Here is a 23,760-nt window from a genome sequence, read left to right on the forward strand (position 1 = left end):
CATCACATGAGTTTAACAATGTTCATTTCTTGGGGCGTGGCCAACAACGTGATGAGACGGACGTGAGCTCTCTGCTCCCTTGGCCGCAACAAATATCCTGTGATTACTGACAGACTACCCATTCCTACAGATACCCCAAACACTCCAAATGAATGCGGACACCCTGGGGCACAAACAGGTCGAAGAGCGGAGGAAACCGCACATGCTAAGCGGAGCTAGAGGCGGGTTGAAGAACAAAGGGGAATAGACATCAGCGCGCCCAAAAAGGCAGCAACCTCGGCCTGACGACGAACTGCAGGGGGATCCCATCTAGCCCCAGCTTCGGCCGAGGCGGGGAGAGCGAGCATCCAGAACACCAACAGGGCACATCCTGGCCCCCGCAGCCATGCTTCAACAAGTCAGCTGCCTCAACAGAGACGCTGAGGGACAACCAGCGCGAGCTCGGCGCCACCCCTGGCAGAGGGGCCCGATCTGTGGAGATCGGGGACTGCGCCTATCGGCTGCGTGTGGGTTCCGAGCAGTGCCACAACGGGGCTCGTGAGAGGCCGATGCACAGACCGGGCCCCCGCTGGCGTCTCCCCGTGGTGCGGTTGGAGGTGGCCCGCGGGTGAGGAGAGAAACGGAGAAAGCAACACACGGCCGCCCAGACGGCCCAGCCGGTGAGTGCACCCCTGGGCCCCTGCAATGCAGATCCCGATTTGCTTGATGCGGGACCATGGCAACACCCAGCCGCGCACCGTCCTGCCGGGGGGCGCAATGCAACAACATGCACAACTGGCAGGGGGAAGGTGGTAAAAGATCCCTGGCCAATGGAGGCCAGGGCAAACACGCCCACGAGGCGCTGCCTGGGACACTCGTGTGAGGAGGGGTGCACAGAAGACCGGCAATATCCTTAAAACACAGAACTTCTCTTCTCCACCCAGGCAACAAAGTGGGAATACCGCAAACCAGCATATAAAACATAGGCGTAGGCCATAATCAGCCACAGCGTTGGGCGCTGCTGAGTGTTCAGCGAACTCCATTTAGGAGCAGCCTGGAGCTGACCACCAGATCCTGTCTAACACCACCGGATCAAGGCATGGGGAAAAACCAACTAAACAGCGCCAATAAATAAAGAACAAGCTGGTAAAACACAGCCCGGACCTGCCAGAGCACCGCAACTGCCGCAAAGGATACCAAGAATAGAAAACAGTGAGTGTTGGGCTGCAAATACGCAGTCTGCCTCCCATAACCACTACTGCACAGAACCTGCGCCGCCCAACACACCGGGATTACCCCACGGGGCTCTGCAGGCCATAAAGGTAACCACACCTTGCACGTGGCGGGGCACAAAACACAAGTTCTACGCTTGAACAAGGGCAACATCCAAGTAGCAAGCATGGGAAAGGACAAACCAAGGAAACGATCTTCCCAAAACAGGATTGATCAATGCCTTCGACACCAGCTCACAACCACCAGGCCTTACCTTCTGAGGTGATGGGGCTATAACACGTGATATCCCAAAAAGACGTGATGGCCACAATAGCAGACTCCCGCTCATCCATGGAGCAAAAGACGGACGGGATAAGCATGGACGTCTCCCTCCTCAGACATGACCTGCAGAAGCTAACCGCGCGCACAGGAGCGGCGGAACAATGCCTCTCTGACGCTGAGGGCGGGCTGCACAGCATGTAACAAATGCATGGTGTCTGGACCAAACTGAAAACGCTGGAGGAAAGAATTGAAGGAGAAGGGAGATCAAGGCGTAACAACGTAGGTATACTCGGCATACCTGAAAAAACAGAAGGCCCCAGCATAGAACTCTTTCTCGAACAGTGGCTCACAGACCTTTTTGAACCGAACACCTTCTCCGAGTTCTTCTCCATTGAAAGAGCACACCGAATGCCGACAGGAAGACCGGTGGCCACCGTGCACCATAATGGCGAAACACCTGAATTATAGGGGCCGCTACACACTGTTACAACGAGCACGCGCCAAGGTCACTGCAGGCCATCAAGGCCGACACAGAGACGGCTCGGGCCTTGGGGGTTTTGCAGCAACGACGGCCGCCCTTTCGGAACTCCAGAGGCAAGCAAGGTGCCTTCAATGGATTCGGCGGCGGCTCCGCGATTTACCGCCAGGTGGTCCGCTCCTTGTTGCAGGAGGCCTACAGAGGACGCGGCAAGTCAGGCGGATCTCGTCGCCAAGGAGGCCAAGGCCGCTGCCAAGCAAGACTGAACCGGCCGTAGCGTCGGGCCCCCACCTGAGCACCCCGGTGGGAGGCTGGCTGGCGAAGTTAGTCAGCGTGTGGGAGTCCATCTCCACTGACGGATGGGTGCTGGATGCCCTGGCCCGTGGGCACACTCTAGAGTTTCTGAAGAAGTGCCCCCGCATTCCACCCGTGGCCAGGAAGGAAAACTACGTACCTCAACTGCTGCTGGAAGTAAGGGCGATGCTAAAGAAAGGAGCCACCAAGCTCGTCCCAAAGAGGCTCCGGGGCTCCGGAGTGTACTCACGATACTTCCTCGTAAGAAAGAAGACCGGTGGCTGGCGACCCATCCTGGAACTTTGTTGTTTAAACAAATACATCAAGCCCCAGAAGTTCTGGATGGTCACCCTCCAGCACGTGCTGGGACAGCTGGTGGAAGGCGACTTCCAATCGTCGCTGGACTTGGAGGATGCCTACTTTCACATCCCCATCCTAAAAGGACATTCAAAGTTCCTCAGATTCGTAGTCCAAGGGCGACACTACCAGTTCAAGGCCCTTCCCTTCGGATTGAATTCGGTGCCCAGGGTATTCACCAAGTGCCTAGCACCAGTGGCGGTGCGGCTGCACCTGAAGGGTATCCACGTCTACCCCTATCTGGACGACTGGCTCATCCGAGCAAAGACAAGAGAACTCGCCGTCAGGCACACAGCAAAGACCCTCTAACTGCTCACGAATCTGGGATTTTCCATCAACTTCGCGAAATCCCACTTGGTTCCGTCGCAAGTCTCCCTGTTCCTGGGAGCCAGGCTCGACACAGTGGCGCGAGTGGCCTCCCTGTCAGAGGAAAGGACGAAGGCCATCCTGGGCAATTTCAACGGCTGTCGACCATGGACATGGCCAAGGTGAGGTCCATCAAGTCCCTTCTCGGCATGATGTCCTCGTTCATCTACCTCATGCGCCTGTGCAGGCTGTGGTTGCGTCCACTGCAAGAGTTCCTCGACGCCCGTTGGATGCAAGCGGCGGGCAGCTTCGAAGACAGGATCTCGCTCAACGAGACCTTCCGCCAAGCAATCCGGTGGTGGGGCACTAGTGTGCATCTGGCGGCAGGTATGGACTTCCGGACGCCGGCACATCAGGAGACGGTGACGACCAATGCATCCCTGGAGGGATGGGGAGCGCACACCGGAGATCTCCACGCAAGAGGCCTTTGGCTCCCGGAGGAGAGGTCACTCAACATCCATGTCCTGGAGCTCCGAGCCGTGTTCTGGGCCCTCAGGTCGTTCCTTCCGTCCCTCAAGGGCAAGGTGGTGAGGATCTTCACCGACAACACCACCACGATGTTCTACATCCGGAAGCAGGGAGGCACCAGATCCCCAGCCCTATCCAAGGAGGCCCAGGATCTGTGGCACTGGGCCGTCGCCCAAGGGATGTTTCTGGTACCCTTCCACCTGGCAGGAATAAAGAACACCATCGCCGACTCACTCAGCAGGGAGCTGGGCTCATGCCACGAGTGGCAACTGCAGCAGGATCTGCTATTCCAACGATGGGGCAATCCCCAGATCGACCTATTAGCGACAGCGATGAACACCAAGTGCCGGAGTTTCGCCAGCAGGTTTCCCCAGCCAGGGAGCATGGGCGATGCCTTCTCATTCCCCTGGGACGGCCTGTTCCTGTATGCGTTCCTTCGATTGCCGTTGCTGCTGCGACTCATCAATCAACACAGATGGTCCCGGTGCTGGATGATCCTCTTCGCACCGGCGTGGCTGAGGCAGATCTGGTTCTGGACATGTCAGCGTTCCCCCCCCTCTCCCCCCAGTCAAACTGCCGATGGACGCAGATCTTCTCGCCAGAGAAGGAGGCGCCATCTTCCACCACGACCCAGGGTCGCTAAACTTGCAGGCCTGGCTCCCGCAGCACTAGAGTTTGGAGGGTACGATATCTCAGCGGACTGCAAGGAGGTGCTTGCAAAGGCCAGGGCGTCCTCGACTCTCAAGTGCTATGGACATAAGTGGAAGAGCTTCGCTGCGGATTATGGCCCTTCAGGTGCTGCCGTACCTACTGTCGCTGGCCAAGGCGGGGCGAGCTCACTCCTCCATCAAGATACATCTAGCGCGATTTCCCGCTACACCAGAACTCCAGGGCGATCATTTCTGTGGTCCCATCGCCGGGTGAAGGAGTTTATGAATGGACTGTTCCGATCATTCCCGCCGGTGAAGGCTCCAGCCCCGGCGTGGGAGCTCAATATGGTGCTGAGCAGGCTCATGGGACCGCCATTCGAGCCTCTGCATTCGGCACCGTTGAAGTTCCTATCGTGGAAGACTGCGTTTCTTGTGGCCATCACCTCCGCACGACGAGTGGGAGAGATCCAGGCCCTCTCCTGTAAATCTCCATACCTGACTTTCCACGAGACGAGGGTGGTGCTGAGGACGCAGCCCTGCTTCATGCCCAAGGTGCCGTCAGACTTCCTTCTCAACGAGCCCTTGGTGTTACCTGTTTTCCTCCCCTCGCCTTCGTCGCCGGCTGAGAGGACTTTGCACTTGCTGGATGTAGCTGGAGCGCTGAAGTTGTACGTGGACCGCGCGAAGAGCCTTCGGAAGACATCACAACTGTTTGTGAATTTTGGACCTGTGAACCAAGGGAAGGCCCTCTCGAAGGCTTCCATTTCCAGATGGCTCTCTGGCTGCATCATGCACTGTCACCGGTTGGCAAACCGACCGTTGCCCGGCCATCCGAGAGCCCATTTGACCAGAGCGATTGCTGCTACCACAGCATTCTTGTCTGGTGTACCCCTGCTGCACATCTGCACTGCTGCTACGTGGAGGTCGACTCACACCTTCATGAAATTCTACTGCGTCGACCGGGATTCCAGGGTCGGCCAGGCAGTGCTGCACAACCTGTTTGCCTGAAGGTGGGCCTGGTGAGGAGGTTCGAGTTGCTTAATCTTGAGTTGATGAAATGCTTAATATTGAGCCTTGCCACCTCCCGTGGTTGTGCATGTGTGTACTGCTATGTATTCTTATATTCATGAGCATGTGAATCCATGCCAGACCCCATGCTGGAGAAGGAACAAGTTACTTACCTGTAACTGTTGTTCTCCAGCATGGGTCTGGCGAGGATTCACATGCGAACCCTCCCTCCTACCCCTCTGCAGCTCTTCTCTTGGTCCTACTGCCACTTTACGTGCTACCAAATCTGAAGATGGCTGCCAGAGGAGGGGCTTAGGTAGAGGGCAGTCATTGGCTGGGGGCAGTATGCCCCAGAGACCAGTGATTGGCCACTAGTAGAAAAACAGTTCAGAAACGAAATTGATTTTTTCTTTACCGAGGATTCCCAGCCTGACAATGGGGAATATTCATGAGCATGTGAATCCATGCCAGACCCATGCTGGAGAACAACAGTTACAGGTAAGTAACTTGTTCCTTACTATCCGAGGGTGGCACTCTTTAGATGGGGCAGAACTCCAGACCCACGATGCTTGCGATGCAAACGCGAAGAAGGTACCTTCTTCCATATATTTTGGGAGTGTGTCAACATACAACAATACTGGCAGAGGTGCTGCGATGAGCTATCTAGAGTCATGGGCAAACCAGTATCAAGAGAACTGAAACAACTGCTACTAGGGGTGGACGTCGAAAGTGACCTATCACGATACGAGAAGTTATTCTTATCGACTGCCATGGCAATAATCAGGAGGAACATAGCACAGCTATGGGGCTCAGAGACAATACCCAGCTACGAACAATGGGCCACGGATGTGGACATATGCGCTATAATGGAACACAGAGTAAACACGGCAAGAGGATGCCCTGAAAAAGTGCACAGAATATGGCGAAAATGGGAGGACGCCCACTGACTGTTTTAAGGGCCCCCCCGTAAGACTATACTCCCAAGAAAGATTGGTAATTATACATGTATGTCTGATGCACAAACCAATGTCATTAGCGGTTCTGTCTTCTGTTACCCTCCTAACGCTTGATGGACCAAGAGGCTGTGGCCCACCTTTCTTTTCTTTTGTTTAGTACTAAATGTGTTGTATTTACTTATATAAAACTCAATAAAATGTTTGATTAACAAAAAAACAATGTTCATTCCTGCACTAGTTATACAATGTTGCCACTTGCAACTTTGACTTCAACACAGACTGGTCTTTCATCGGTCTCCCCAACACACCGGCTGTGTGGATCTCTTTTCGCTGCTTTGTTCTTGGAGCCAAGGATGACAACGCGGCTGCTGCTGCTCCTTCCCGCCTTGGTCAGTTACACGGGAGGGCCTCCGGTATCTGAACACAATGCAGGATTCTTCAGTCTGGTTGCCTGGCCTTATGCTTTCGGACTCGAAGGTTTCTTGAGAGTAACGATATCTTACCGAAAAGGTCAAGGGTATTTCCCTCCTTAATAACCCTTCTTAGTTTTCTGTCTTTTTCCCCTCTTTCAGGTGACGACTCGAAACTGCTGTTCCTTCGTGTGCTTTGCCTCACTCAGTGTGCTCTTGTGCTCCGCCTTTTATTGGTGTGGGGAAGCCTAATGCAAGTCAGGTGTTAGTGATTATCGGCCATTGTCTGACCTCTCCCGACCATAGTATTGGGACATGTCAGGTACACTGCTCTAGTGTGAGTCTGTTTTCTCCCAGCGCGGGCTGTCCGTGTGAAAGTGTTCAGGTAGGGAAAGGGGGGCGGCGAGGTTCCCACATTCCTGCCTGGTAGGATGGGGTAAAGGTTTAAAAAAGGGGGGGGATTCTTCATCTCGCCATCCGGTGTCCCACTCCCCGAAGACCCCTTACCCAGGTGATCCTCTCGCACTGGTCCATCCCCAGGAACTGGATCCAAAAGTGATGGCCTTGTCCTGGCCACCTGGTTGACAGATCTCCGGGGACTAGCCGGTGAGACACCTTTTGGTTTCTCACAGAGCCCTATTACGAAGATCTGGATATGATCTTCACCCTTCGTGGGAAGATTCAGGTGGACCTCTTGACCTTGAGTGTTGATAGGAAGTGGAAGTTATCCTGCTCTAGGCAATTTACTCAGTGGTGAGTTCTATGGAATTTTGATTGTAGAATTTAACTTTGATATCCTTTATAAATTCCCATTGATTATGGTCATGCTGCTTGTTTTCAGGGGACTGTGGAAGTTTGGGTCCAGTATGATTTTGATCATTTTGTTCTGGGCCTGGTGGATATGGTACCCACAGCTTCTGAAGATGTCCATCTGCTGCCGGCTAGGGTGTACTTGCCCTCCCACTCCGGGGTAGCGGAGGCAGTTGGAGTAGTCCACCCAAACCTCCACAGTCTCATTATTCATGTTTGGCTGCTGAGAGGGTGGGACCTGTCTGACGATGATTTGGATGTTCCGCTTTCTGCCAGGAGGCCCACCAAGGAGGCCCACCACTAAACAATCAAGGCCTACAGGTGTTGAAAGATTTTGGCTTGGTGCCTGGAGCATGGTTTGGACCCTTTGATCTGTCCAACCTACATTGTGCTTGATATTCTGCTCTTCGGTTCAGCAGTGCCTTCATATTGTGTCACAGATGCCGTTAATAATTTAGAGTCCCACTGAATGTTTCACAAGTTTATTATAATTGCAACATCTGGTATAAAGACTGTTCTTCTGAATACAGTTGAAATTGCAACGCAGAGATAGGCAGTCTTGTTTGCTTAAAGGCACTGGCTAAAAAAGGGGTTCCCAAACTCCTATTAGTGCTACTGACTGGTAACCCCATACTGTTTACCACTGCCATCAACTAAAGAGGTTTCCTTGAAACAACGGCTCTCTAATTCTCTTTGGGACCTTCTAACTGGCCTTACACTACTAAGGGTTAGTATTAGTGGCTGGTGCATGTGTACCATTTGACCTTCAAGCCCTCTCTCATTTCTACTCTTCTCCTTCCCTTACTCTCCTGCGTTCAACTCCACCCACCTGCTCTTCTACCACCCCATGTCCTTCTCCTCTAGTCGATGTTCCTCTCTTTGCTACTGCCTACTTCCACCCTCAGATTTGTACTACCTTCCTTCCTACCGCTACTACAGCTCTACCTTGTCTGCACTACTACTTACCCTCTTCTGCACTACTACTACTCTCCCTGCACTCTCACTGCTACTGCCTTCTCTCACTTCTTTGAACTTCCCCCTGTTGATTTACACACTTCTAGTACTCGCCTCCACCTTTTGATGGTACTCCTCAGTCTGCCTGATTACTATCACTCCCTCTGCAATACTACTGCTCTTTCCTCCCCAAAACTCGGGGATATGGTGCCCTGCTCATCCTTCCACTACACTTGCTATCACTACTCCCAACCCCTCCCCACTTCTCTCCTTCACCCTTCTCCTTACACACCACTACTTAGACCACTTTCTGCTAGCTTCACCCACACTCTAACACTCACTCCCTCTCACAGTAGCTACGACTCTCCCACCTCACTACTCCTATCTCCTACACTACTATTACCTCTCTTTCTCACAACTTCTATAAACCGCTCCCCACTTCCTGCACTACATTAAATCATGTTTTGGGAAAACAAGTGTCCCATCTAAATTTAGTGGTACTTGGATAATCATAACAATTAAATGTATTTAAATATCTTGGTGCACTTCTTTCAGCCAGATACGAGGGGAAGCATTTAAGAGAAAATGTTACATCGAGGGCTCTGAGTAAATATCCGGCTTCAAAAAAATGTATAAGCACAATTAGCGGATTCTTAGTAGAAGACTTAATACAAATTTACAAAACCATTATAGTTCCTGGTATATTATGTAGCCTAGAAACCTACTTTTTAAAAATATTTGAGTGGATGAACGCTCTAGCAAGTACGATCTGGAGGATGGGGTTAGGTTTACATCAAGGCTTACAGAGTTAATTAGGTCTTATCTCTGAGTTCAATGCTAAAGATAAAGCACAGCATAATATATTTCGAAATATTTGCCGGTGAAGATCCTATTTTCTGTTTATTTGGTAAGTTGCTCCGACAGTGCCCTAATAAATGCAATGCCTTCACTAATTTTACCAAATCATGCTACGATTTTCTTGTGGCAGTAGATTAACAAGTCAATCCATCTGCAAGGCTTATGGTCTTTAGTAGTCAATTGAAGATAAAAGGCATGTTTATGGGATTGGAGCAATAATGTGAATTATTTGACCAAAGGGAAAGCTTGGCTGAATTTGTGAAACAAATTTTCTTTTGCCTCAAAAATATTTGTTGCCCATTAGATTGCAGATTGCATAGTATTAGTTTACTTTTAAGACTTAACCAGTTACATTTTCTCCTGGTTTCGGGTTCTAGAATAAACAATCCCAGAGCTGAATGACTATCGATTGTGTCACTCACAATATATTTTAGAATCTAAAAGACATTTACTCACTCAAATGTCCCTATTTGTATTCTGTTAATAACAAATTATTAGGAAAATGTGTTCACAGATTCCGACTATTGCTCGGTACGCATTTTGGGCTTACTTTGTATCTGGCAATTCGATGATTTTATCAAAAATCGTTGCGAACTGCTCTGGACTTAAATCATGGAATTAATCATGAACATTGGTTCTCAGCAGCAAGGAACTTACGTTTGCACATTTTTGATGTTATCAGGTGAATTGAGATGGATTAGAAGAATTTAGATGAATGATCACATTAGATCATGGGTTTTATACGCATACAAATGTCTATTAGGCCGATTTGCTGTGACCTTTATGGGGCAGCAAAATGATAATTTTGGGGGGGTTTAACGCTCAAACCCCCGCCCTTTCACTAAGATATTATTTTAATCTGTACATACAAACAGGAATACCCAAACACTTACCTTCTCTTAACTCCAGCTCTTATGACTTCCGGACGCTACAAAGTCAGGCCTGTCAGCCCCTGTGCGTCACAGTGGCGTGAGAAAACCGTTTAGTTACCGGGCTTCAGTTCACGGTCTTCTGTGCCCGTGAACTTTAGATCTCAGGCATTAGACCATGAACGTTTAAAACACTTGGGTCCAGTGATTTATAGTGTGCTTTTCTAAAGACATTGTATGATTCATCTAGCCGTTACACTACTTTTGGCAAATTCTTTCTGTGCAGTTAGTAGGTGGGGTATCCTGGTCCTTTCCTTTAATCGGTAGGGAAGTAGGGGTGAGGAGAATGAATAGTTAATGAAAAAAATGCTTTCCTGTTGATTGTACATTTGTTGCATAGCAATGAATTGGAGCTCTCCAGCTATCCCCACCAGTTTATTCAGTGGGTCAATGTTTGGTCTAAAACAGGTGGAACTGGCAAGTGAATTAGGAGGAGCGACTGGTGCATGGAGGAATCAGGCCCACTGCAGCTTTTTCAAATTCTTTCGTGTACAGATATTTTGGAAAAATAACCGTTTGTTGCTTCCTAATGAATGTGTGTTCACAAGATGCTTTCATGGTGAGGGAGCGAGAGAGGACTAGGAGTACCTAAACCGTAATGGTCTGGTTCTCATTGCCGAACATCTGAAAAACACTTAAACTTATTCTAATGCAGGGGAGCCAAATTGTTATGCTGAGCTTTTCCCCTTGTCCCCACCCCCAAGTAAAAATATTGTTGGTGTGCCCCCCACCCCAACTTCACTGTTCTAATGTGATCTATCCTTTTATTTTAGGTGTCTTTTGTCTCCAGAATTCCTGTTGCATTTCCCACTGGTGATGCAAACTCCCTCTGTAGAAGTGTAGTAATGTATGCCTGCACCAAAAATGTGGATCTGGCAATTCAGCAAGGAAAACAAAAGCCTTCCAGCCTTACACGCTCCTCGTCCATGCTCATCTCATCGGGACACTGCAAATCAACCAACAGTTTAAAGCTCAGTATCTTCACACCTAACGTTTTGATGATTTCTAAGCATGCTGATGGGTCATTGAATCAATGGTTAGTCAGTTTTGCAGAAGAATCCTGCTTTTCTACAGTACTCAGCATTTCTCACAAATCCCGGTACTGTGGCCATCGGTTCCATCTAAATGACTTGGCCTGTCACTCTGTCCTGCCATTGCTTCTCACAACATCGCATCATAATGCCTTGCGAACTCCAGATGTTGATTACACAAACAAGTGTTCTAACATTTCAACTCCTGAGGAATGGAGCCACCATAACAAAAGCACAGTAACAGACACATTCCAGGATCCAAATGCTGTGTTTAGTGAGCTCATTCTCTGGAGGGTTGAGCCAGTAGGCCCATTGTCCTACTCCGGGGGCGTTTCAGAGCTTGCACGAATAAATTCTCTTCATGTTTCAGCATTCTCTAACGTGGCTTGGCTGCCAACACTAATCCCGAACAACTGTCTGGGTGAGCTAACATTTCTTACTTATTTATGTAATTAAGAATGTCACAAGCACATCAAAAGATTTGCATTACTTTTCAACAATATGTAGAGCAAATGTATAATGTCTGCATGACATATTTATGATCAATATCCCACTAAAGTAAAATACAACTAATTTATTTCCTCAAAACCGAATAAACTGACTTTCTCAAAAGTATTTTTATTTCTGATGTTTGTTAATCTGCTTAGAATCACATGCTGTGCATAGGTCCGACATCCAGTGGTCACTGCGGAGTATTGCATTTTGTTTTTCGTAGTCGAAAAGGGGACGTCGACAAGGCGTGTCTGTAACACTATCCCTATAATGACGGGCGTTGTACCCAAAATCCCTCACGCGTCGAGGTCCCTCAGATTGTTTTTTTCCACCCTCCTTCTGGTCGCCTTACGCGGAGCTCCTAGAGAGACATTGCAAATACTTACTACGGACCGCGGTCCTTAATTTTACTTATTATATTGTTAAAGATCCTTCCCCTCGACGTTAGCTGTGAAGCTGTTCCTCCGCCGAGCAAGTTTTCGACGGAGGGGAAGAGACGGAGGAGATCCTTCGGCGCTGCCAAACACGTGGCCTGGCCTCGCTGGCCAACATACAGTAGGGAGAGTGGGGGTTCGAACTTTTATCTTCTCTTTGAGAATGTCTTTCTTTCTCCCCTATCTTTCCCTTGGGGTTATCACCAGTTATTATTGCCTCAGCTATGGAGAGGACACCTTTTAAGTTTTGCCCACGCTGTAGGGGCAAATACACTTGGAAGGACAAACACAAGCTCTGTAATCGTTGCTTGCCCCTCAATCATAAGGAGGACAGCTGCGCAGCCTGTAAGCTCTTGAAACCAAGAACTCTTAAAGAACGCAAAGTTAAGAGGTGGGCGGACTACGCTATGTCGAAGTCAGTTTCCTCACCTGCCGCCGCTGTTACAGAAAGTGACGAGGAGAGTGATAACTCGACGTCCGTTACGGAAGTCATTAACCCCCAGAAGGAGCACTCGCGCTCCTCGACGTCCGTCCCCGGCCCCGACGGGCTCGGCTCATGCCCTGCTCATGGGGGATGAACACCCCGGCGACAAGGACGCACACAGACCCCATAGGCCTAAGCACACAACCCACGGCTCTTCTTCGTCGAAGACGAAGGATCCATCAGCGCCGAAGGGGACGCAGGGCACTCCGGCGTCTACCTCAGACCGTAAGGGTCTCAAGCCCCACCCGCAAACGCAGTCGCGACCAGCGATTGGGCTTTCATCAAACACGGGCGCTACCCCAAAATCATCCGACGTAACGCTCCATAGAGCGGCCGTCGAGGAACAACGCGTAACGCAGGCAACGTCGACACCAGAGTCCTCTACTGACAACCTCGTTTCCGAAGGCAAACGTAAGCGCACGACGAAACAAACGTGGAATACCGCACAAAAAGCTATGGAAACGCCGAAAAAGCACAAGAGTAGCCAGGAACCGCCCCCTTCATCTAAGGGCACCTCTGAACTACCGGAGGGCTTTTCAGAGGGCGACGGAAACCTTTCTTCGACGTTGTGGGAGCGTTCTAAGCGTTTTGAAGGTGAAAACACTGATTTCCCCCCTCTAGACTATTCAGGGGTCCCCCATGAGACCCTTGAAAGACTCCATTCTTGTATGGAGAAAATGGAAAGGTTTTTGGGAAACCAAAACCCACGCACATCCAAAAGACCAAGAGAATGGCCCCAGGATGACCCTAGGGTCAAGACTCCTAGGCTGTTTCCCCCTTCTACAGACGTATATGACCTCACTGAAGAGGAGCAATACCTCCAGGAAGATGAGGAGTGTTTGGGTGGAGAGGAAGAACATGAGTTTGAAGAAGATCCTTACACTAGTGCAGGAGCTTTCGAAGAAGATACAGCTACCTCGCAGCCCTGGCAATCCCCATCAGTGCAGCCTTGGCAATCCCCATCAGTGCACTCAGACCCTGATGTCTTTCACCCTTCTCCTCCCAAGGATTCACCTATTGGAAACACCTCTCCCATAGATGACCAACCTTCACTTAATGCACTATTGCGCAAGGCAGTAGCGCATTTTGAAATAGACACAGGGGAGACTCTTCCTGACATAGACTTTGTAGAGAAAGTTATTAAAGAAAAAGCCCCTGTTAGTCAGTCTATTCCGCTCCAGGCTTCTATAAAGAGAAGAATAACTCCTTCCCTTTCCAATCCTGCCTTAGTCAGAGGGGTCAACCCTCGGATAGAAAAGCTCTTCAGCCCTTCGTCCTCTGACCCTTTGTACATCAGAGGCCATTCTATTCCGGACTCCCTCGTAGTTACTAATACAAGGAAAAGAGCAGGGGTACCACTATCCACTAGTGAGGCACCACCTGACAAAGAGGGCAAAAAGCTCTATGCACTTGGGAAGAGAATCACGACGTCTGCCGCCTTTTCAACTAGGATTGCAAATAACAATTCCCTACTAGCTAGCTACGCAGATGCACAGTGGAGCAAGCTGCGCAGCGAAGCAGAGGACGCACCAGAACCCCTGCGTTCACGCCTGTTAGCTACAATCTCAGAGGGAACTCTTGTAAACCAGGGCATCGTAAAGAACTCCTTAGATGCCGCAGAGACTCAAACGCCATGTCTGGCTGCGCAATTCGGGATTTAAGCCGGAAACCCAGGCTTCCCTGATAAATAAGCCCATAGAACAAACACATCTGTTTGGGAAAGCAGTTGATGAGGCCCTAGAACATGCGAAGAAAGAGTTTGATACCATCAAAACTCTTGACCAAATTTCTAGGCCCCTTAACAGACGCGGCTATGGCAATAGACGCTCCTTTCGTGGCCAACTCCAGCAGCAAAACCAACAGCAATTTTACTGTGCTACCAACTGGCCCTCTAACCAGGGTAACAACACCCAGTTCAGTCAAAGAGGCCAACGCCGTGGCAGAGGAAGAGGTGCGGCTCCAGCCCCAAAGGTTCCACGCCCAATACCAACAAATGACCCGAAGATTCAGGTCACCTCCCATGCATCACCGGTCGGGGGCCGGCTAACATTGTTCCTTTCAGCATGGAAGGGAATATCGTCAGACCGCTGGGTATTATCCACCATAGCCCACGGATACTGCATCGAATTCAACGGTTCCCCGAAGTACAGACCCCCACGGAACCGACGCATGACACCGGAACACCTCACCTTTCTTCTTCAAGAAGTAGAAGAGCTACTGAAAAAAGAAGCTATAGAGGCTGTCCCCCTATCTTAGGTAACAGAAGGTATTTATTCAGTGTACTTCCTTGTACCCAAAAAGGACTTAACCATGCGCCCTGTATTAGATCTGCGCCCAGCGAACAAGTTTGTCAAACCCCAAAAGTTTCGTATGGTGACCTTGCAGGAAGTAATCCCACTGTTATCACAAGGGGATTACATGACAACACTAGACATGAAAGATGCATACTTTCATATTTTAATGTTGCCAGCGCACAGAAAATACCTCAGGTTCAAGATAGAGAACAAACACTACCAGTTCAGAGTACTACCCTTCGGGATAGCATCTGCACCAAGGGTATTCACGAAAGTACTGGCAGTGGCAACGGCCCACCTGCGCAGGTTATCCATCCCGGTATACCCTTACCTCGACGACTGGCTCATAACAGGGGATTCTTACGAAACATGCTTCTCCAATACCCAAAAGACTGTAGACCTTTTGTTCCAACTGGGCTTCTCCATCAACGAAAAGAAGTCCAGCTTAGACCCCAGCCAAATCAAACAATTCCTAGGGGCTCTAATTCGAACAAAGGACGGCCTCGTCTTCCCCTCCAACGAGAGGGTCCAAAACATGCTGTTTCAGATCCCCCATTATGTGGCAGGTCGAGAGGTGACGGTACACAAAGCAATGCGCTTGCTAGGGATGATGGCGTCATGTATTTATTTGGTACCTCACGCGGGCCTGCGCATGCGCCCAATGCAAGAGTGGCTCAACAGCCAGTGGTGTCAGGCCAGCGGACAATGGGACGATCTAGTGGTGGTCTCGCAGGCCTTGGTTCTCTCGCTACGGTGGTGGACAAAAGAAAACCTGTTATTAGGGAAAACTTTTGCCACACCCGCAGTGGAAGCCACTCTAACCACAGACGCATCCCTTACAGGATGGGGGGCTCACCTATCCCATCAGACTGCTCACGGAGCGTGGACTCCGAGCTTAGCATCCAAGCATATAAACCTGCTGGAACTACTAGCGGTGTTCAAAGCACTGAAAGCCTTTCAGAAACACCTACAAGGAAAGACAGTGATGGTCCTCACAGACAGCACCACAGCCATGTACTACCTCAACAAGCAAGGGGGCACTCACTCTCCAGGACTGTCCAAGCTGTCCCAGAACATCTGGAAGTGGGCTCTCAAACACAACATGTTCCTACTATCACAACATGTACCAGGGGAACTCAATCTGCTAGCAGACAAACTCAGCAGAGACTTCCCCCCTGCCTGTAGAGTACGAATGGTGGTTACAAGAAGACATCGTCTTCGACGTCTTCACACAGTGGGGTTTCCCAGAAATAGACCTGTTCGCAACTCTGGAAAACTCTCAATGCCAAGATTACGCCTCCAAGTACCCCCAGAACCAGTCCAAGGGGCACGGTCTATCGATTCCATGGTCAGGGAAATTTGTTTACGCTTTTCCCCCGACTCCCCTTCTCAACAAGATAGTGCACAAGATGCACCAGGAACAAGTTACCATGATACTGGTGGCCCCTATGTGGGCCCGACAGCCATGGTTCGCTCACTTGTTGAAGATGTCTCTATCTCCTCCAGTGAGACTGCCCTGCCCGTACAACATGCTGTCACAAGACAGGGGCAGGACACTGCACCCATGCCCTCAGACCATGAATTTAGCAGCCTGGCTCCTGAGGTCATAGAATTTGGACATTTACAACTTACACAGAGGTGCATGGACATCCTCAGAGAGGCCAGAAAGCCTAACACTCGTCACTGCTATTCTAGCAAATGGAAAAGATTTGTCATCTGGTGTAGAGGGAAGAGTATCAACCCCGTTGACTGCTCTCCCACACAAATTATTCTGTACCTGACCCATTTACTGGACTCGGGTCTAGTATTGAATTCTATTAAAGTACACCTGACAGCGCTTTCGGCTTATACCACTTCACAACTCAAAGTATCGTGGTGGAAGATCCCAGTAATCAAAGCCTTCATGGAAGGGGTAAAGAGAATACACCCTCCAATAGCAAACCCAGCTCCTGGCTGGGATCTAAATGTGGTACTCACCAGGCTCATGGGGTCACCCTTTGAACCCATGCACAAGGCAACTCTTAAAGATCTCACTCTTAAGACTGCTTTCCTAATCGCTATTACCTCCATTAGGAGAGTAAGTGAACTACAGGCCCTTTCGGTTTTAGACCCCTTTGTAACAGTTCACAAGGATAAAGTGGTTCTACGCACACACCCAAGGTTCGCACCGAAATTCATCTCCAAATTTCATGTCAACCAGTCTATAGAACTACCAACGTTCTTTCAAAATCCTTCAAATCTAGGAGAAAAAAGCCTGCATACACTTGATGTGCGCAGAGCTGTCATGTTTTACATGGAAAGAACTAGTCCACTGAGAAAGACTAATCAGTTCTTTGTCTCGGTGGCAGCAGGAAGAGAAGGAGATGCAGTTTCAAAATCCACTATATCTAGATGGATTGTACAATGCATCACTCTCTGTTACACTCTTGCTAAGAGAGAACTACCCTTCAAGCCAAGAGCACACTCTACTCGAGGCACTGGGGCATCCATAGCATTCATTGCAAATGTTCCCCTTGAGTCCATCTGCAAAGCAGCAACCTGGAGTTCTGTACATACCTTTACAAAACACTACTGTCTAGATGCCCACTCTAGATCTGATTCCCAGGTGGGACAAGCAGTATTAAGACATCTTTTCTCTACTGTTCCTTCTCACAACCCACCTCCAACTCTGGGTACTGCTCGCTACTCTATGCACAGCATGTGATTCTAAGCAGATTAACAAACATCAGAAGACAATGCATTACTTACCGTAAAAGCATTTCTGATGGTTGTATCTGCTTAGATTCACATGCGCCCACCCTTCCTCCCCGCTCGGATGGAAGGAACATAGACATCCTTTTCTATATCTCTCTCTTTTCTGTACTCACTCACGTCTAGAAGGCTCCCTCAGGGCAGAAAAATACAAACAGAGGCACCTCGACGCGTGAGGGATTATGGGTACAACGCACGTCACTATAGGGATAGTGTTACAGACACGCCTTGTCGACGTCCCCTTTTCGACTACGAAAAACAAAATGCAATACTCCGCAGTGACCACTGGATGTCGGACCTATGCACAGCATGTGAATCTAAGCAGATACAACCATCAGAAATGCTTTTACGGTAAGTAATGCATGGTCATATTAGATATGTACTGCTGAATATACTGCAATGTGTTGTATGTGCAATTATTATTTTCTTATTTCGCGCATCATGCCCCCCGGCCTCAGTGACTGTATTCAAGTTTTTACAGGATGAGGATGAAGGATTACGCCATTAATATTCTTTATTTCATAAGTACTCCCGTTCCTGAGATAATTTTCTTTCGGCATTACGTTCTGTGGTCTTCCGCACACCATCTACAGGCCATTTGTAGAAAGTGCAAGTGCTCATCATCGTGCTGTTTGTGCTGAACTGGTGTTGGGCTTTTTTGTGTTCTTTTTTTTAAAATTTTGTTTTAGAAGAGTGAGTGCGTCTCTTTTCATTTGCAATAAACTTGATACATGTTAATTTAACAAATTAATTGAACACCAAATTTGTATTTACCTTCGAATTAAATTCTCACATGAATATCATATTTGTACGCGTACTCAGATTTTGTGCAGTGTGTGTTGATCAGCGACTGTGGCCACCACTGCTAACAACACTGCAAATAATCAGATTAAGCATACAAATATGATATTCATGTGAGAATTTAAATTGGAGATAAATGAAAATTTGGTGGTCAATTAGTGAAATTAACATGTCTCGCGTTTTACCTTTGTGGCAAACCACAATATTTGTTCATCTTTTTCGGTGGAATATGAAACAAAGTCTAAGAATGGACATGAAGGGCGAAGCAGCGTACTTAAGCTAGTTATTTTATATGGGGTATTTGACAATAATGGTCAAAGCAACAATGATTTCTAATGGACTCCTTCCTTCCACGGATTCCTCATCTATGTCCATCTCTCAGCACAGCTGCTCTTTGGAAACGTTTCACCACCAAGGGGCTTTTTTGCCTCTGCGTCGGCTCTGCCAAACGCCTCTACATGCCCCCTGCCGCACATGACGTTGGGCCAATATACCTCGGTTCCTTTTTTTCATGCTTACTTTTAGAACACTGCTCTATAATCCTGTTTGTTTTATGGAATATTACTCCTACATTCTTCAAATTCGTCGCAGTGCCGAATCCGATGAGGTCTTTGGGGATTAAACCCTGTCTGGATTGCGGGCATCAAATACCGTTTTGGACCCGCACCACATTTGCCTTTACTGCCTTGATAAAGGCCACAATGCGCTGGGCTGTGCATGGTACCAAACGATGCCCACGAAGGCGCTTCGCAAACGTGAAGCAAAACATTTTACCTTACTCCGCAAGAAGGAAAGTGATGAGCAGACCAGTTTGTGGTTACCATGCGCAGACCATGGCACTGAGGAACAGTCTGCAGTCCAGAAGGACAAAAAGAAGAAAAACGCTGCAAGAGGTTGAGATACCCTGATGGTTCTTCACAGCAGCTTTCTTCGTCGTCATCGAGGAAGAGCCACCATTCCCAAGGATGCCCGAAAGGGAGAGACCTAGCAGGTGCCTCTCCCTCTCCCCACCCAGTCTACTACTCCCAGAGGAATGGGAGGAATTCAGATTGTAGATGCTGGACATCTTCGTGAGGGACCCCGCCGGTAGCTCCGGGCCCCGACGCCAGTGGTCATGGCATCTGCACCAATAGCCACGGCTCTGCTGTTGATGGCTTTGGATAAGCCGGTGGATCCCACCACGCTTGGACTCCATCTGTGGACATCGGCCCCCTGACTTCTGGTTCCTCTTTCACAGCTCTGTCGGTGTTGATGATGGAGTCGTGAGAAGGTTCTTCCCCGCCCCCCGGAGAGCATACATGTCCCATTTGGAGAACAATTATGACTACGAAGGGCATCCTATCCCCTTTGGGCTGTCGCCTCTCCATTTGTGAGAAATTAGACTTTCCGAAGAAATTGCATGGGGAATGGAGACTGGGGGGACCTGGCGGACGAATTGCAGGAGGCAAGTGGCCTTGGCACCTTGCCAGAGGTGGACATGCTCCCTGCTGCCACTCCAGACAAAGTCATAGGCTGTTTTCTAGCACCTGGTGGCGAAAGTGGTTGACACCCCTACTGGGCGAGGGTCCTAAAAAGGAGACTATATTGCCTTTCAAATCGGGCAGTAGAGGTGCCAGTGCTACGAATATGGGCCAAACCGGTTTCCGTTCCCATGGTGGGCTGCTACCTGGCAAAGAAACACAGGCCGGCACCCTCAGACCCCATGTTTCTTTCTGCACATGCTTCCCCGCAGAGCTTGGTGGTCCAGACTGCTGTGGTGAACCTTAATACCACCTTTTTCTCTTTCCCCCTGCCTTGACGGGGAGAGCAAGAGACTAGATTGATTGGGTAGGAAGACTTTCACCTCTTATGCTCTGGCCAAATTCTCCTTTGGCCTCTGGTCAATCATGGCGGAAGTGTCGCAGAACATCCCTGAAGTGGAAATGCAAGAAGGTTTTGAAGCCCTCATCAAACACGGTAAGGAAGCCTCCCATCAAATACTGCAGTCTGGTCTGATCCTGCAGACTACCTAGCAAGAATGGCCCCACACACAGTCTTGCTTGGATTTTCTTGGCTGAGGATGTCCAGGTTTGCTACTGACAATCAGGAGAAACGTATGGATATGCCCTTTGATGGCATGAACTTATTTAACACCAAGGTGGTTGGGTCATTGCAGAAGTTGCAAGCCTCTAAGTTTACTGCTAAGTTGCTGGTGCTGGCAGTCCAGCAGCAGCGATCGATGAGCCCTGCGGGCAGGGGAAGAGGTCTAACCCCCCCTTCCCCCAATTTTGCCAATTAGGCTCAAAGAGCTGCGCTGTCCCTGTAGGGGTACATGCAGAGGAGTTGCATCCACCTCCACTTTGCCCTCCGCAATCCCCGGTGGAATCCTCTGTGAAGTGGACTACCGAAACAAGTTCCCTGTGGAAGGGCAGGATATCCCTGTTTGGTGATGAATGGAAAGTTACCACCTCGGATGCCTATGCCTTACAGGTCATTTAGCAGGGATGCTGTCTACCTTTTGTCCGTCGCCCCCCAGACCACCTGTGGTCCCTCACTCGTACTTCCGGAAACTCTGCTGCTGGAGGAGATCTGTCCGCTACTGCCAAAAGAGCCCATAGAACTGGTATCCTGCTCGGAACGAGACTGGGGTTGATATTCAACCTACTTTCTGGTGCCGAAGAAATGGAGGTCTGACACCTATACTGCATCTGTGACTTCTGAACTTGTACTGGGTCAAGGACAAGTTGAAGATGGTTACCCTAGCCCAGATCCTCCAAGCCCTGGATGGGAACGGCTGGCTAGTCTCCCTGGATCTGCAGGATGCTTACTTCCATGTGGCTGTCAACAAGAAGCACAGAAACTCAGAGATTCAAAGTAGGGAACTATCATTACCAGTTCATGGTCCTAAGATTCGGTCTTTCTACAGCACCCCAGGACTTCACCAAGCTGCTAGCAGCAGTGGTGCATCACCTTGGAAGGGAATTTATCCATGGTTTCTTGGACAATCGCCTGTTCTGGGATTACCGCAGAGGACAGAACGACAAACATCTAGAAGATAGTCCAAGTTTTCCAGCTACAGACAAAAGTTGGAGCCTCAGCTTTTCTGTTCTAGCTGGATTTTATGGTCTCCTCCATTGCGCATGAGGTTGCTGCGGGGGCTTCTGAGTTCACAGTGGTTGCAGTTTCAGGGATGAACATGAAACTTTGTAATGGTCTTGGATAGAGTGTCCAGCGACCTGCAATGGTGCTCTGTGAAGGACAACCTCTTGAAAAGTTCTTTGTATCGTCAACCGTGGGCACAGATGACTAGTCGACAGATGTGTGGCTGAAAGGCCACCTCCAATACCATACGGTTAACGGATTGTGGTCCCCATCAGCGTGTGGGGAGCATAACAATCTGCTGGAGTTTTCAGCGAATATATGAATCTGAACCTGGCATAACCTGGCAGGACACTGGTATTTGCGACAACAGTTAGCATGTGATGAGAGCCCTTGGCCGTGTAAATCTGTGACTTGCATACTTTGTCAATCAACCTCTATAGGAGCAGACCTTAAATCTAGATGTAGCTGTGCGCTGCTATTTTCGTTATGCCTTGACGTGCTTTGAAATGCTATGCCTTTATGTTTGGTATGCTCAGCTGTTATATTATGCTATACCCTGTCATGTTTAATCTTCAGGGGCATTCTGTTTAATGTTGGTTTGTTAGGATACACATGTATTGTTCAATAATGCTTTTCTGCCAAAGATGAAGTCGAAATTATATTTTGATTTGCACCTGCCGTTTGCTTTGAGGTGGGTACGCCTCATGCACCAAACCCATTTGAATTCCATGTCTCCCTCACTGCGACAATTCCTAACCCTGCCCACTCCTTAGGTTTTCATTTTTTGATTCGCCCTTCCTAATTGTGATTTTGGAACAGAATTTCTTTTTATGGTGTTTTGTTAATTTCTTCAATGTTTAAATGTATTCATCCCTTCCTTTTACTTTTTCTGGACATGTTGCTTGTTTTGTTATGCTAAATTGTTAGCTTGTGTTATACCAGGTTATGTCATGTTTGCTTATGTCTTTTAACATTAATCTCGCATGTCGGGCACTTTGTGGCAGCCAAAAGGTGCGAGGTAGAACTCCACTAAACACCCAAATAACTAAATAATGCACGTGGGTCTCACACAGTTCAGGAGAAGAGCCATGCCATCTTAACTAGACCTGAAAATGTCACCTGGGAAGCAGACTCCACACCTATGTTGTACTTGAGAGTTCCCTACTGCCCTCTATTAACTGGACACACTGATTGCGAAGGAAAGATAAGGCTGGATTATTGCGAATCCTGCCTCTCATACAACTAAAACCATATTCATGAAATTAAATTCCTAGCAAGCCTCAAGAACTCCCAGGAAGACAGCAAAATGACTGCAAAAACACCTTGAATCGATGAAAAACAAGATGGTGCTTTAACATTTCCGAATGGGGTTTGCCCCATAACAGCCATAGTTCAGAACCAACTGTTTTAAACTACACGTAGGCCCTTCCATTTTTTTTTTGTCAATTGGGCCTTGCTGTTTGTGGCAGTTCTGGGGCTACGGAGGAAGAAGAGGTCTTCTGTTCCCTTTTATAGGGTTTCAACATATGAGGCTCACAGTGATGCCCTTATATTTTGGGGCTTAAAAACCTCACTGACCAAAGTGTTGCATCATCATTGCTTGCAAAAGAGTGCCTGTTGGTCATTGCATTCAGAAGGACAGGCATCCCAAATAGATACTGAGTGGAAGGAAGATGCTTTTTCAGTGTGGCTTCAAATAATAAATAGAAATGGAGAGATTCTTTGCTGCCTGGCTACTGGTGTATATAGTCCTAGTCTATACTCATTGACAAAACACATTCCTTCATATGTATTTTAGTTTGCTTCAACAACCGTCAAAGTCACTGGTATTCCAAAGTAAATGGCAAGTTTAGACAATTGGCATTAACATCTGAATTTCAATTAAGCCTTGAGAAAGCTAGCCAAGGCAAAGCACAAACTTGTCTTGCATTATAGAATTAGGTCATGTGAGGAAGGCATGGTATCAAAGCAAGACACACAAGTGATCACAGTTCAAGGGTTTTTATTAAACTGTAAAAATGGCTGAGATAAACACCTAATCTAAACCTAAATCTAAGATGGAAGCAAGCAACAAGCATCAAATAATAGTCCTAGTAGGGTCTAGTCAAATATAAAGGGCCAATACTAAAAAGAAACATATTGTCAATCCTTATTGCTATGCTACAAAAGAGTGTGGGATAATGTTCACAAGAAAAGAAGTGTTCACAAAATGATTAGTCAAGATGTTATGGCCGGTGTCTGTCTTCCCCATGTTTTTAGCACGCGACCAGGCGGGACTCGTGAGCACAATACACTCCTGCGCTTCTCCGGCACAAGCTTACAGTTCCTTTTCTCTATATTAGGGCCTTCTGTGCCCAAGTCCCTTCTCATGCAAAGTCTCT

At 48.6% G+C, this 23,760-nt stretch overlaps 1 protein-coding gene across 2 annotated transcripts in view; it reads left to right on the top strand.

Annotated features, from left to right (window-relative positions):
- The window catches only part of DMXL1 (Dmx like 1), a 1,868,248-nt gene that overhangs the window by 420,279 nt on the left and 1,424,209 nt on the right, over window positions 1–23,760 (top strand). For both annotated transcript variants that reach the window (XM_069625559.1, XM_069625560.1), the window contains exon 12: window positions 10,785–11,463. In XM_069625559.1, the coding sequence (XP_069481660.1) occupies window positions 10,785–11,463 (679 nt within the window). The remainder of the gene's footprint in view (window positions 1–10,784; window positions 11,464–23,760) is intronic.

Source organism: Ambystoma mexicanum, chromosome 6p, assembly GCF_040938575.1.
Source record: "Ambystoma mexicanum isolate Mex_15411 chromosome 6p, UKY_AmexF1_1, whole genome shotgun sequence".
NCBI lineage: Eukaryota > Metazoa > Chordata > Amphibia > Caudata > Ambystomatidae > Ambystoma > Ambystoma mexicanum.